The sequence below is a fragment of the Limulus polyphemus genome, unplaced genomic scaffold (assembly GCF_000517525.1).
Source record: "Limulus polyphemus unplaced genomic scaffold, Limulus_polyphemus-2.1.2 Scaffold4359, whole genome shotgun sequence".
Classification (NCBI taxonomy): domain Eukaryota; kingdom Metazoa; phylum Arthropoda; class Merostomata; order Xiphosura; family Limulidae; genus Limulus; species Limulus polyphemus.
This window is the reverse complement of record NW_013669969.1, coordinates 45,039-58,462: the sequence shown is the minus strand read 5'-3', so window position 1 is coordinate 58,462 and position 13,424 is coordinate 45,039. Positions and strand designations below refer to the sequence as shown.

Here is a 13,424-nt window from a genome sequence, read left to right as displayed (position 1 = left end):
CCTCGTGTAGCTTTGCGCGAAATCCATAACAAACAAACAAACTACTTCCCATTCGGTTGAAAATCAGCAATTCTTAGTAACAAATGGCGGGAAAAAATCTCTAGTGTAATTTCTTAAAATCTTTCCATAACTTTTTAATGATCTGTTCATGAATACGATTTTTTTTTACGATGGATCATTTGCTTGACAAAGGCATTTTACTATACGTTCAATTTGGCAAAATGTTATTAACGCGCCCGTTTTTATGAAACAAGTTTGTTAACATTTTATAAAACAGGAATAGGTAAAAGTTATCTAAACCGCAAGAGAGAAGTTGACTTAAATCTATTCAGAGTTAGAATTTGTTTATGAGGAAACAGCTTCGTGATATCATTGACATAGATCTGAACATTTTCTGTACAAGTTCAATGAAAAAGCAACTGTGATGAAATAGTTTAATAGAGTCTCTCAATTGCAGAAACAAATAGCTTTAGCATACAACACAACATACAACCAGCAATAACAACTTCAATACATATGCAACCATAAAATCAGCTATAACAATTTCAATACCCATTTAAACATACAACTAGCTGCAACAATTTCAACATGCAATAAAACATACAACCGTTAGCAATCGATGTGTTCGAAGGAAAACGAAGTTTGATTATAAACAAGATTACGACACTTATGATATACAACATTGTTTATTGACAAAAAGGGGACATGGATAAACGTTTCGGAATTTTATCAGATTCCATCTTCAGTATCTAAAGCAGAATAAAATGAATTTACATCAGTCTTTACCACATTTTCAAAGTACAGTCGCTAAATAAAGATGGATGTAAATTGTATATAAAGACCGATGTAAATTCATTTTATTCTGCTTTAGATACTGAAGATGGAATCTGATATAATTCTGAACTGTCCAACTGGTGATCAGTGAGGCAGTTTTGACTCTGATGCGTATAGATGAGGTCCTGTGTATATAACCATGGCAATGTAAGTTTTAATGGAGAACTTTACGTCTTGCTAGTGTTAAGTGACAATTAAAACATTTAAAATTTATGTTAGTCATTTGTGAAGCGATACAAAATATTTCTGAATATATTCTTGTTTAAAGACTTTCCATATTTTGTTATAGATATGCTAACATATTAAGTCTTATTCTCCTTGTATGCGTACACACACACCTGAGCATAATTTCTTGTTAATTACCTGGAAATTGTTGAAACTACAGATGTGACATTGTCCGTTACTTTTCCAATAGACTCGTCAATACTCTTGGCACATTGAGAGTCCACTGAGCCTCCTTGGTCTAGTAGCAAAAAATACACCTTTAATTACATAGCATAATGCATACAATTGTTAGTGAGTCTACAAACTAGTGAAAGAAACGTAACAATTAAAAATTCTTACAAAGATACAGTCATTATGTAACTACAGACTGTACTGTTCCAAAATGTAAATTTTAAGCTATGTGAGAGAACTAACAAATTTTAGATTTTAAGAGCAATTATAGTTATGAAAGCCACGAGTACTGGCTAAAAAAACAATTTCAATTGTAAAACATATAGTTACTGTAACGTTAAATAGCATCTGTACTCAAATTCCAATATGAGGGTCTCGCAATACTAATTTAGAATCGGTCTAATACTTTTCAAACTTAACAACGTCATTTAAGTAATGTTACAGGTATGTGCTAATATTACATTACTGGCAAATGTTACTTCAGTATAAAAAAAATGAAAGAAATACAAAAAAGATATCATTAGATTCATTTATGACTTACTTCCAATCATCTGAATAACATTGTGATCAGTAGAGTGATAATTTCACATAATAAGTATGGAATAGTTGCATTTTTTTTGTTCAATTCTAAATATTACACGATTTTGTAAACTACCCTTTTGTGGAACATTTATTTTGAAAAAGTGCTGAAAAAATTCAATTTATTTACAACTAATTAGTTTGTAAATGTAATTAACCTCTTTTTTTTTATACAGGAAATTAAAATCAAACTCGTAACCTTAATTTCAAATGGTAAAGTAGGACTAAATAAATCGAGTTAAGCACGAAGAATTATTTTCCTGGACTCCAGTCAACAAATTTGTTTTATTGAACCCAAAGTTTGTACAACTGTAGGAAAAAAAGAAAACAGCTTGCTAACCATTGACATACAAAACTTGGAAAACAAATGAAACATGATTAAAATGTGCTTACCTAAAAAATCTTTGAATTTCATTTCTCTCAATTTCTGGAAAACAAATTACCAAAAATAGTCTGTTACAAACACACAAAAGATTCAGTAATTATCCATTTGTCAATTCCCATGGCTCTCAGTGGCTACACAACATAGATTTAAGGAACAATAGGCTCAGATCCAGGTTCTATTATGGAACAGACATAGGGATTTTTAAAACTTTCTGGATGAACAATGATACATATTTTTCTATCTCTTTCTAACTATGATGAGCATAAAAAGCCTCAGCCATAATTGTTAGGTCAGTTAAGGTTTCTTTTGTATCAGAAGTTTAAACTATATTTTAACTTCAAAACAACAGAACTAAAAAATGTTTATGCTTTTCTTACCCGATGTTGGTTTGTGCCAATAAATTGCAAGCAACCAACTCTGACCCAAAATATTTTATGTATTTAAAGATTAGATATTCAAATGTAAAAAAAGATAATGAAGTGACAATGTACAGTTAAGTTCATTTTGCAATTATAAGTGTTTACACTCTTAAATCTTAACTTGGTTATTTTCTTTATCATACATATGGTACCACAAATTTTGTTTTTATCAATTGGATCTAATAACATCCCTAGTGAAGCCTTAAATAAATAGTTTCAGTTTTGTAAACAGAACTGAAAAATCAAAATCATTCTAATATCAAGAAGGTTAGTTAATGAAATTTTTAAGATCCAAAAATGAAAAAAAAAAATTGTATGACTTTCATATTTTGCCTACCACAGACAAAACTAATCACATTTTACAAATAAATAAAGATAAGTAAATAAACCTTTTCTCTCTTGCCTATTCTAGATTGTATAAATGAATTCAGATCAGGTTTAGGTAGATACTGCACAATTCTGTAGAAGTAACTTAACGTTGAAATGTTCGTAAATGGAGACCATTGTACACCAACATGACGTGTATAAATAATACATCCAAACACCTGTCACTTTGTACATTCTTCCCTCAATCTGAAAGTGGGGGTTACAATATAAAAGTTTGATTGTAATACCTGAGAAATATTGATGCTGTAAATTAATGAGAAAAACAAACAAACAAATCAATCATGTGTAAAGCTAGCCTTACCTTTGGAAGTTTCATAACTTCTCGTTGATAGAAGAAAGTTATGGCTGTGCAAAGTTTTTCTATCTCATTAGTCATTTTGCTGATTCGAATTTTGACTTGTGAATCAAAATCTTCAAGAAAACTAGAAATTTTAATTTCTCTCTGTGCTATTTGAGTGCCATCTTGTGAATTTTTGTTTCTCGAAGAACTTTTTGTCTTGCGTTTGCCAGGCATTATATCTGTAACCGACAAAAATCATAATTTATAAATACAGCAGTAGGTTTACTAGGTATAGACACGCTCTCCTTCCATTCATAACAGTTGTTGTTACTACTTAGCAATGCGTACAATATCCTAACAAAACAGTTGGTTGGCTCTAATAAGTGAATCATTTTTTACCTTCAACAAAGCTTCATTTAAGATTGGTTTAAAGGAGTGTGTTAAACACGTGGACTTTTCTTGCCATTTACTTAGGTTCTGATATTGTGTTTTGTGCACCATATTATGTCATGAAGATAGATTAAGATCTCTTATTTTCTATTGGGAAAAGAAGAGGAAAGGGTGGGTGGGTCTCATTGTGACTTACAAGATTATCCAAGAAACCTATAAGATAAAAGCCTCTAATTTCTTTGCTCTGTATCTTGAAGACAAAAAGACACAAGTTTAAGATTTCCTAACAGGGTAGTTAAGTCATAAAATGATTTGTCATGAGCAACAAAGGAGGCCAGTACCAGACAGAAATATAAGAGGGGAATTAATGACTTACTGAAAAATAAAAGATGGGTTTAAAATTTTTACTTTTCCTTTCCTCAGGATTTGTTGTTCAAGGACAGCCTTGAAGAATTAAATGGTTCCTTGCCATATGAATATTGAAATATCATCTCAGAGCCAGAAAACGAGTTCATATAAAACTCGGTCCACAAAGCTGTAGAAATTACTAAATTATCTTATAATTTAATGTTATAAGTTTTTGTGCAGTGATACAATACAAAGCCTAAGAAACCATATTTACAACAACATACTTAATGTTTAATTACAAAGTCTTATCAGAAAATATTATTTGGTTCACGGACAGGCACGTCACAGTGGCTAACATGCCAGGCTACAGGTAAAACAGGCCAAGACTTAAGCCACGATATTCTACTGATCATGCTCTTCACCTTCAGTTGAAAACTACTATAGCCAATCCTGTTACTTGTTAAAAAACAGCAGTTCAAAATATTGCACACATTAATTCTAATAAGTCTAATATCAATACATTTAAAGAAAGTATAATCACATTGCAGAAAGATATACCCGATGTCCTTTCATTTAAACCTGAGGTACACATGTTAACGCATGGTTTCACATCCATTAATCCAGTACTAACACGTGGCTAATGTCAATGTAAATAAAATATACGAGGCATTATTTTTACAGTAATAAAATATAGTAACTTAACATTCTTTGTCGATGCATTTTTTAACTTACATTGAAGTTACAAGCCTACTTAGATGTCAGAATAACTTAATGGCTTAATCTTTACAATTATATTCCGGCTATATTACAATTTACACTAACCCTACAACATTTGTAGTACGAGCAGTTTGGACAAAACTGTGTCAGCAATAGTATAGTTTGATAAAATGTTTTATTTTTATAACTTATAATGATATGCAATGTTTAACTTTCATTACTTGACAATAATAGAAAACTCATGGGAAGAGAGGTTTTATTATTCAGTTTGGTGACGAAAAATATAAAACTTTATATATATCGTAGGATATAGTAAGTAATGTTTGTTTAGCGTAGACCTACATTGGGCATTTACCCAGTCAACGTAAAGTTGTAAACGACCGGTGTAATTTAACTCATTTTTGGACAATAACTTTGTATAACTAGGCAAGTTTTTGCATTAGCTTAAGTTAAATAAACATCGTACGGTTAATTCAAGTCACAATTGTAAACCAATAATACCGATAAGATAATCGCTCTATACCTATTCAAATTTGAAGCTTTTAATTTTAAGTTTTAACTTCTATATTTCACTTTCAGCTTACCTAAGCCTTTTCGACTCCTATATTTATCGATCTTTCAAACTAAACAGCTATCTACAACAAATGTTATCTTTCTATGAGTACCTATCATTATTATTTTGTTATTTTTATCACAACAAATTTTGAATAAATTGTTTATAAAATATTTAATTTCATATTAAGCTCACCTAGTTTCTTGTTTTCGAATTTCGAATTCGTTATATTTTTCTCAAAAGCCAATCACTTTCATCAATTCACCAACGTCATGACAATGTTAGACTAAGGGGGCGCTAAATAAAACTATGAAAAACTTCTATTTTGTTCAAAATTATTTTTCGATAATGAGATATCATTGAAGTTACTAATTTTAAGAAAATTTTGTTTTAATTTAAAAATAAAACATTTTTGGTTTTAGAAATACATGTGTCCCAACTAGTTCAAAATATAATTACTGACCTATTTCAATGCATCACGAATATAATTTTCTATCCAAAACTTCTGCGTGGTGGTAGCTTACTGTGTAGGTTTGTACTTAACTTCAAACAAACAAACCAAATTACTGAACAAATCTAAATTTTCTTTATTTTTTCTTTAGTGAAACAGTGCAACTATGTATTGCTTAATTAATTCATTGGTTTTGAAAGTGTTTATAATCACATGTCACGACTAGTGACTAGTTTTTATTCATCATCAGGGGAAATAAATATAACTTGAATTAAAATTATTTTACTAAATACGGTATATATTATCATTCTCATTTCTTTATTTTTGAAATGCTTAATACGCAATGTTTCATTGTATATTAAACTTAACAGACTTAATTGAAAGAATTTTCAGAAATTTGACGAAATTCTTGAAACGTATTAATTTTAAAAATCTGTGTGTGTAAAAATGCTCTTCAGGGGAAAAAGTAAAAATATTTGCAATTTCAATTTCTTTGGTAATATATGAAACTATACTTGTACTGTACCGTACGTTAGTTAAGTATAATTTTTCCCACTTCATAATTTTTTGTCTCTACTTTTTCTATACCTTTAACACAGGTGTATTTATAAGGAGAGCAGTTGCAGAAAACAACAACAATAGATTATAAGGGCTGGCTTTAAGTTTTTATTTAGTTTAGTTTATTGATGGTATAGTCTCAATAAATCAAAGAGCCCCTTGTTGTATTTAAGTGTTATGTTAAACTAGATCAGAATCTAATCTGATATATAATGTCTACAGGGCAAAAGAGCAGTTATAACATTATGCTATATAGTTATAGAAGTGCACGTCACCAAGATAAGATAAATGGGACAAGATCAAACAATTCTGTAGCTTAATTGGAGCGAATACTGAAGGACAGTATCGCAAGGAATATTTATATGTTTTCTGAGTATTTTACTTGTCTGCAATTTACTTTAGGAGCTACCAAAACCACTTCCTGTGTTGATAACACTTATTCGGAAATTCATTCTTAAAATTAGTTACCTTATAAACTTTAAAGTGATTTTTAAATTAAAAAAAATATTAGCATGTTAACTAAAACTCAGTCAAAATAGATAGAATACTTTGTTCTAAGAAAGTGTTTTGATATAAATTTTTAAATATTAGCTATTTGGTAAATAATTTCGGCTCCTCTAAATCATCTACTTCGCCAAATTAAAAGAGAAAATTCCTAAAATTAGAATTATTTCAAAGCTTAAGTTGCCTTATCTGATTTTTAGAAGAAATAGTTTTAAAACAAGTTCTTAATTTAAAAATATTTAAAATAGGGACACAGTTTTTGGAAAGACGGTTCACTATATTTTCAGTCTATAATAACAGAGGGTGTTATAGATCAACACGTGGAAAGGTTACTGTACCAGTTTTACACTCTCTCGAGTTATTTTTAATAAGTTTCGATCAGAAAGTTGGAACCTAGAGCTTAAATTCTTGGAAGTGGTAAGTGGCTAAATGATAGAAATGAGTTTCAATTAAATTAATCGTTATTTTGTTAGTTTGAGATGAGAGGATTTCTCAGGTGAAAAAGCTAAAGTCTACCGTATGTCAACGTACAAGCCTATATTATTTAATTATTATAGTATATATTTTTCTAAGCTATTTCTTAGCGCTCTCGCTGTATCAGTTGGCAATAAGATTAGCAATAGCGTAAACCATGCAGTAGTGCCATTCCTTCTAGCAAAATAAAAAAGTCAAACACCATAGCTTAAATTAACTGGAAATTGAAATGAATAATCTGCATTATTTTGCGAGAATTTGGTTCCGTATGTATTATTTGGCTGAGTTACAGTTATCATAAAAACGATACATAGGCTTAGCAAGGAAAGCGAAGACTTAGTAACTAGTAACTAAGGGATGACGTAATATTCTATTAGTATTACTACGGTACAGCAAGATACGTAAAAAAAAACTTAGCATTGTTAGAACTATAATTATAAAATTTAAAGAAATTAGATCGATAGAATACCAATATTTATCAAATTAAAATGAATATGTAAAGATTTAGGAAATAACGCATAAGAAAAAATCTGAACTTAGGCCGTTAGGGGTGAATGTTTATTCTGTCACACAGGAATTGGGAGTCATCAGTTGTGAAAAAGACAACAAATATATATATATATATATATATATTTATAAACACAGAATATCTAATTATGTATTAAACTTAAAGCAGTAATATTGCAAAGTATAGGCCTAGTAAATTATACTTTAAGCAACAGAAATATAGTAGAAAAATACTGTTTCAACATACATTGGTAGTGTTACAAAGAAGTACAGTCACACTGTCTATAAGATCATAACAACAACATACTATACCTTATTCACATGTTTATTTCTTATCTTTGTTAACTGAAATGAAAGTGTGCCTGTTGTGGTTCTTATTACATTATTAGATTGTGATACATTTATTAAGGAACTGCACATTTTCTTGGGAAAATATCAAGTGGGATGTGAATGATTTAAAGAATGATCAACCAGTGTGTTGCTTGGTGGATTTTTGGATACAATTATGTACCATTTTACTATAAAGATTATCCGTTACGTGTCTGTGTGAATGTTAACATTCATCACCCATAGTAGGCTAGCCCAATTACATTAATTTTTGTATGATAACTGAAAACTATCTGATATTGTACATGGGCTATTTTGGTTTAGAATTTTAAGATAAAAGGGATCAAAAAGAAACTTAAATAGCACACATATTTTTATACACTTTTGGCTTCTGTTACCCACAGTTGCTTGGCTCGATTAAGGTAATTTCTTTTATGATAACTGGAAACTGTCTATTGATATACATGTGTTATTTTGTTTTAGGATTTTTGCTCAAAAAGGAAGATAAACACTTTGAAATAGGGCAGATTTCCACTTTTTATATACACTTTTAACTTTACATCACCCACAACAAGCTGGCTTAATTACTGAATTTTTTGTATGGTAATTGGATATTGTTCATTGTCATACACAGGCTTCTTTGTTTGAAGGGGGATAAAAAACACCCTGAAATAGGGCATGTTTACACTTTTTTAAAGACCTTTATCTTTGAGTGTAAAGACACAATTAGTTAATCAGATAAAATTAATTATTATCTTTTACAAAGCATGGCATACAATTAGCATTTAATGAGTCATTAGAGATTTAATAACAAAACTAAGATGGAAGGGGAACATTATCCTTTATACAGTTTTTGCTTCCTTAATGGGTACCTTCAGCTAGTGGAAATAACAATTAGTTCAATGAGAATTATTCTCAGAAAAAGTAGGCCGTCTTTCATATACTTATCGACGTGGTGTTTACTTTTTTGAAATTGTGAATGGTGTTTAATGTGTAAAAGAAAAGGAAATAATTTGTAATATTTGTGCCTTTTATATATGTAAAAAATCATATATAGTAAAAAAACGGAATGGGTCGTTAAAAACAAACTAATAACGATCTTTTGATGAAATGTTTAATGATATTTATTAAGTTTTTGTGACTTTGGTTTGCATGTCAAAATGTGTTTATTTTGAATGTGATTTGTATTATTTTCACTTTATATTTTGTTGTAATATATTAAGGTCATGTGGTAAATTTGTTTACGTACTTGAATGTCAGTTCCACCTTGCACACGTTATAATAATATCAAAGTAAGTAATAGCATGATTTTAGATTAGTACATTATAACATAATATAATGTTTTCAGACAACATGGGTCCTCTTGGTCCATCTCAGCCATTCCATCCTCTTAAATAAGTTATAGAACAATATCTATGTATATTATGGTACAGCAGTAAGTCTAAAGGCTTGTACATACTGAAAACGATGTTTTGATACTTGTGGTGGGCACAGCATAGATAGTACATTGTGTAAATTTGTGCTTAACTACAGACAAACAAACAAAATCTATATGTATTTTCTGTCTTGTAGTCTCATAATTAAAGATAATTAAATTCCCACAAATAGGATTCTATATTTGATATTTTAAAACAATATTCTAATTTTTTTACACCTAAACGATTTCTGTTGCAGAAAAAAACAACAGATTTCTGAGGTATTACAGGCTACTAATCATGATAATGATTCATCAAGTTTAACTAAATAATAATTAGATGTAGGTTATTGTATTATTGACAAAAACTTGCTGTTAAAGATTTAATGGTTAATACAATCGCCAGTGAGGCACGTACTACTGTACAAGTATTTCAGAAGGAGATTTAGTATTCAAAAGAGGGATAATATACTTAAATTCATGACTTACTTTTATAACTAGTATGAAAAGTTCTCAAAACCAAATACTGCATTCTTGGAAGTGTACATTTGTAAAGCAGAATTTGTTAATATTAGACATAATTCTTTGTTGTTTTTTTTTTGGAAAGGTTGTTAGTAATTTATTTTAATAACTGATTTATTTCAGTAGCTTGAATATTAAAATATTTTGGTGGAGAAGGTTGTATATTCCAAATTGCTTAGTTCATTCATTTTTATTCTGTTGGTGAGTGCACAATTTTTGGGTGGTGGTTGGTGATTTCCTTGTCCCAGATGATTTTCCTAACATTTTGAATGATTGAAGGTGAGCTATAAAGTAAATGACAGCTTCACCCTGTTTAGTTGATATGTTTTTACATTAATCCTATAATTTTGTTTACTCCTCTCCCTGTCTCGATGATTTTAGTTGGTTACTTTTCCTTGGTCGTGTCAACTTCTCTATTTGTCCAACATACCAGTTGATCCAAGTCATTCTGTAATAACTCAACACATCACCAGCAATCGTTACTAATTATTCCCCATATCAATATTATTAACGTAAATGAGAAAAAGGGAAAAGTCCAAGTGTTAACTTCCTCTGAGGCAACACTACTAGTAAGAAAAGTCCAAACTGACTGGAATCCAGTAATAACAACATTTTGCTTTATCTTACTCTGTAACCCAGCCACCCTACAATTCAACTAACCTCTATTCACACAGTTCCTCATAACTAATTATTTGAGTAGCATCTTATCAAAAGTTTTTTGAAAATGTTAGTACACCAAGCTCATGGTCTTTGAATTGGTCAGATGATAAGGAACGTTCTCAGAAAACTTAACAGATTAGTAAGTCAGATTTTCCATTTACTGAGTTCATAATGGCTTTCTTTTATTGAATCATAGTATACTACATCATTTTGCAAAGCTTCTCTCATCAGACTAAGATTTTTCCCAAGATTAACTAGCCTACAATTTCCAGGAAAATTCTTATCGCCCCTCCTACTTTAAAGTAGGAGAAACAGAAACAACTCTCCAATCTTTGGGCATCTGTTTACTGTATACAGACGTACCTAAAATAAGATAGATCTGATTTTTGACCACCTTTTAAAATCTTGGGAAAAATCTTCTCTGGTTGTGATGCTTTATCTATTTTTAATCTGAATACTTTTACTTGCCTCCAAAGCATCATTAAAAGATACAGGTTAATTCCAATATCTCCCAAAGAATGCTCTTGTTAGAATGGATGAAAAAAATTATCTAAGAGCTTGACCATCTCAATTTTCAACAACAACTTTACCATCAGCATCATTTAAGGGCCCAAATCCCTAATATAAAATTCTGTTTATGTTTAACATACTTATTGCTATTAGTTTATAATTATCAGCTGCTTCTCATGAGCCTGATTTATTTTTAACCCAATCCCGATAAATCTTTAAATCTACTATCACTTTTGAATTTCTTAAACTTGTGCCATTTATTCCCGGTTTTTTCCCTTTATGCTCCTATTTACCTAATTATCTTTCAGTCTGATCTTCCCTGCTGTTCTTTTTATCCTTTAGAAACATAACTATGATCAACCTATTTTTAAAAATCTCCAATGTCTAGCTGATATCACCTTTTAATTCATTCATTACCTCAACTCAGTGTGATAAATCTTTTGTTATAGTCTCAAAATTAACCAATTGATTTTTTTTTATTATCTCAACTTGTAGCAAAACATCAAAAATAAAATGATCACTCTTTCCCAAGTATTCACTTCAACTCTTCAAACCACATCTAAAACTGTATTCCCTGGTTGGCATTCTATCCATTTGGTATAGAAATCTTTCCTGAATCATTTCGGAAAACCTCTTTTTCCTTACTACTTGATTGCATCAGTTTTCTTATTAGTAACAACTCTGATCTCGTTGTACGTTTCTCGGTGCAGTTGTTTCTGTATTCCCTGTAAGTGGTAAACGTTTAGAAGCTATTAAACCAGTATGTTTCTCCATTCTTGAAAAGTAGATAGGTTAATGTAGTACTTAGGAAAAACCAGTTTTCCTTGAATTCTCATGACAAAATAAAGGTTATTTGCATCATACACATAGCCTTGAGTAATGTAAATGTATCTGCTGTTATATGAGGCATTTTTTTTACAGTTGGTCTAAGAATTGCATACATGTATGTTATTTGACCCAATGTATGTTATTGTAGTATATGTGACAGCCTGGAAATGTCTGACCTACATTAGTTTGATATGTAGGTTGTTAGTCGACACTGTTGTTTTTGGGTTCAGTGTAATTTTGTATTATTACAGTTTTGTTACATTTTATATGTGGATGGTGAATGAAATTTAAATAAGTTACTAAATCTTGTTTGTCATAATCTTCACAAATCTGTTTGGTATGTATAGGTACATGTTTAAGTAAAAGCAAAATCAGGAATTAAAATTAAACCCAGCTGCACGATAGCCAGTCAAACCTTTTAGTAAGATGTACCTTTCAGGAATTAAACCCACCACTTTTTTTTACTAAGCTTGTACCCTTTTTTTTATTTTACAAAAAACACAAAATCACAAACACTGATTTAATGTTTGTCGCTTATATTCATGGGCTGATATCACTGCACGGAATTCATCTTGGATTTTATGCTACTTATATTACTTTTTGAAGTTGCAAATGTCTACAAAGGAATGACTTAATGACTTTTAAAATTTACTATTCAACAGTTCTGCTGACTCTATGAGAACATGTTACACACAACCATCAATGTTGGAAGATTGTGTAAAATATTTGTTCTACCCTTTTATATTCAATGCTTTTCATGATTCTGTACTATACTGAGATATCTCGGTTATGAATTATAATGTACGTAATGCACCAGGAAAAGAAGATCCCATACATAATATTTTCACCTTTGATTTTTGTAAAAATTAAACCACAAAAGTCATGTAGTGTAGAATTCCCCAGACCAGGAAGTTTGTTAAAAGGAAAAAAAAACTGTAGTTGTTGGATTAGTTAGTGAGTGCACATGAGTTGGCCAAAAAAACTAAAATAATCAAGCATCATTTCTTATATAAGAATAAAACAATACAAGGAATGTTTTTGGATATTTATTTGGGGGGGGGGCAAAATCCCTAAATTGTACAGTATGGCTTAACTAACTTTCAACTTTGTGTTTTTGTTCTAACAGTATATGCTGTGTATAATGGGGTTTTGTATTTATTGTATGTGGAAGTTATCAAGAATACCAGAAATAATAACCATATTTCTATGAATAGACATTTTTTTTCTTGGTTTGCAATTTTGATAATAATAAAGATGAAAACTTATCAGATAAACTGAGTATTATTTACACATGACATCAATTATTGTATTATTTACACATGACATCAATTATTGATGTATTATTTACACATGACATCAATTATTGATGTATTATTATTTA

At 30.1% G+C, this 13,424-nt stretch overlaps 2 protein-coding genes across 4 annotated transcripts in view; one reads left to right on the top strand and one right to left on the bottom strand.

The window, feature by feature from the left end:
- Positions 1-1,180: 1,180 nt before the first annotated feature.
- LOC106471031 (borealin-like) lies at positions 1,181-5,555 on the bottom strand. Of its 2 annotated transcripts, none has more exons than XM_022399653.1 (4): positions 5,484-5,555; positions 3,302-3,519; positions 2,203-2,236; positions 1,181-1,297 (listed from the first exon to the last, which is right to left on the bottom strand). In XM_022399653.1, exons 2-4 carry the CDS (start codon positions 3,512-3,514, stop codon positions 1,194-1,196), a joined length of 351 nt encoding a protein of 116 aa, XP_022255361.1. In that variant the 5' UTR covers positions 3,515-3,519; positions 5,484-5,555; the 3' UTR covers positions 1,181-1,193. The 2 variants fall into 2 exon arrangements, with proteins under 2 accessions (XP_022255361.1, XP_022255362.1); XM_022399654.1 differs by having other exon boundaries at positions 3,302-3,525; positions 5,484-5,550.
- Positions 5,556-7,085: 1,530 nt separating this feature from the next.
- Positions 7,086-13,424, top strand: part of LOC106471030 (alanine--tRNA ligase, cytoplasmic) — a 32,366-nt gene continuing 26,027 nt past the window's right edge. The window contains exon 1 of one of the 2 annotated variants that reach the window (XM_022399656.1): positions 7,086-7,218. The gene's annotated coding sequence lies outside the window, so the exon portion shown is untranslated. Of the gene's footprint in view, positions 7,219-7,455; positions 7,542-13,424 lie in introns of those variants that run through there. The other variant, XM_022399657.1, reaches the window with a different exon arrangement.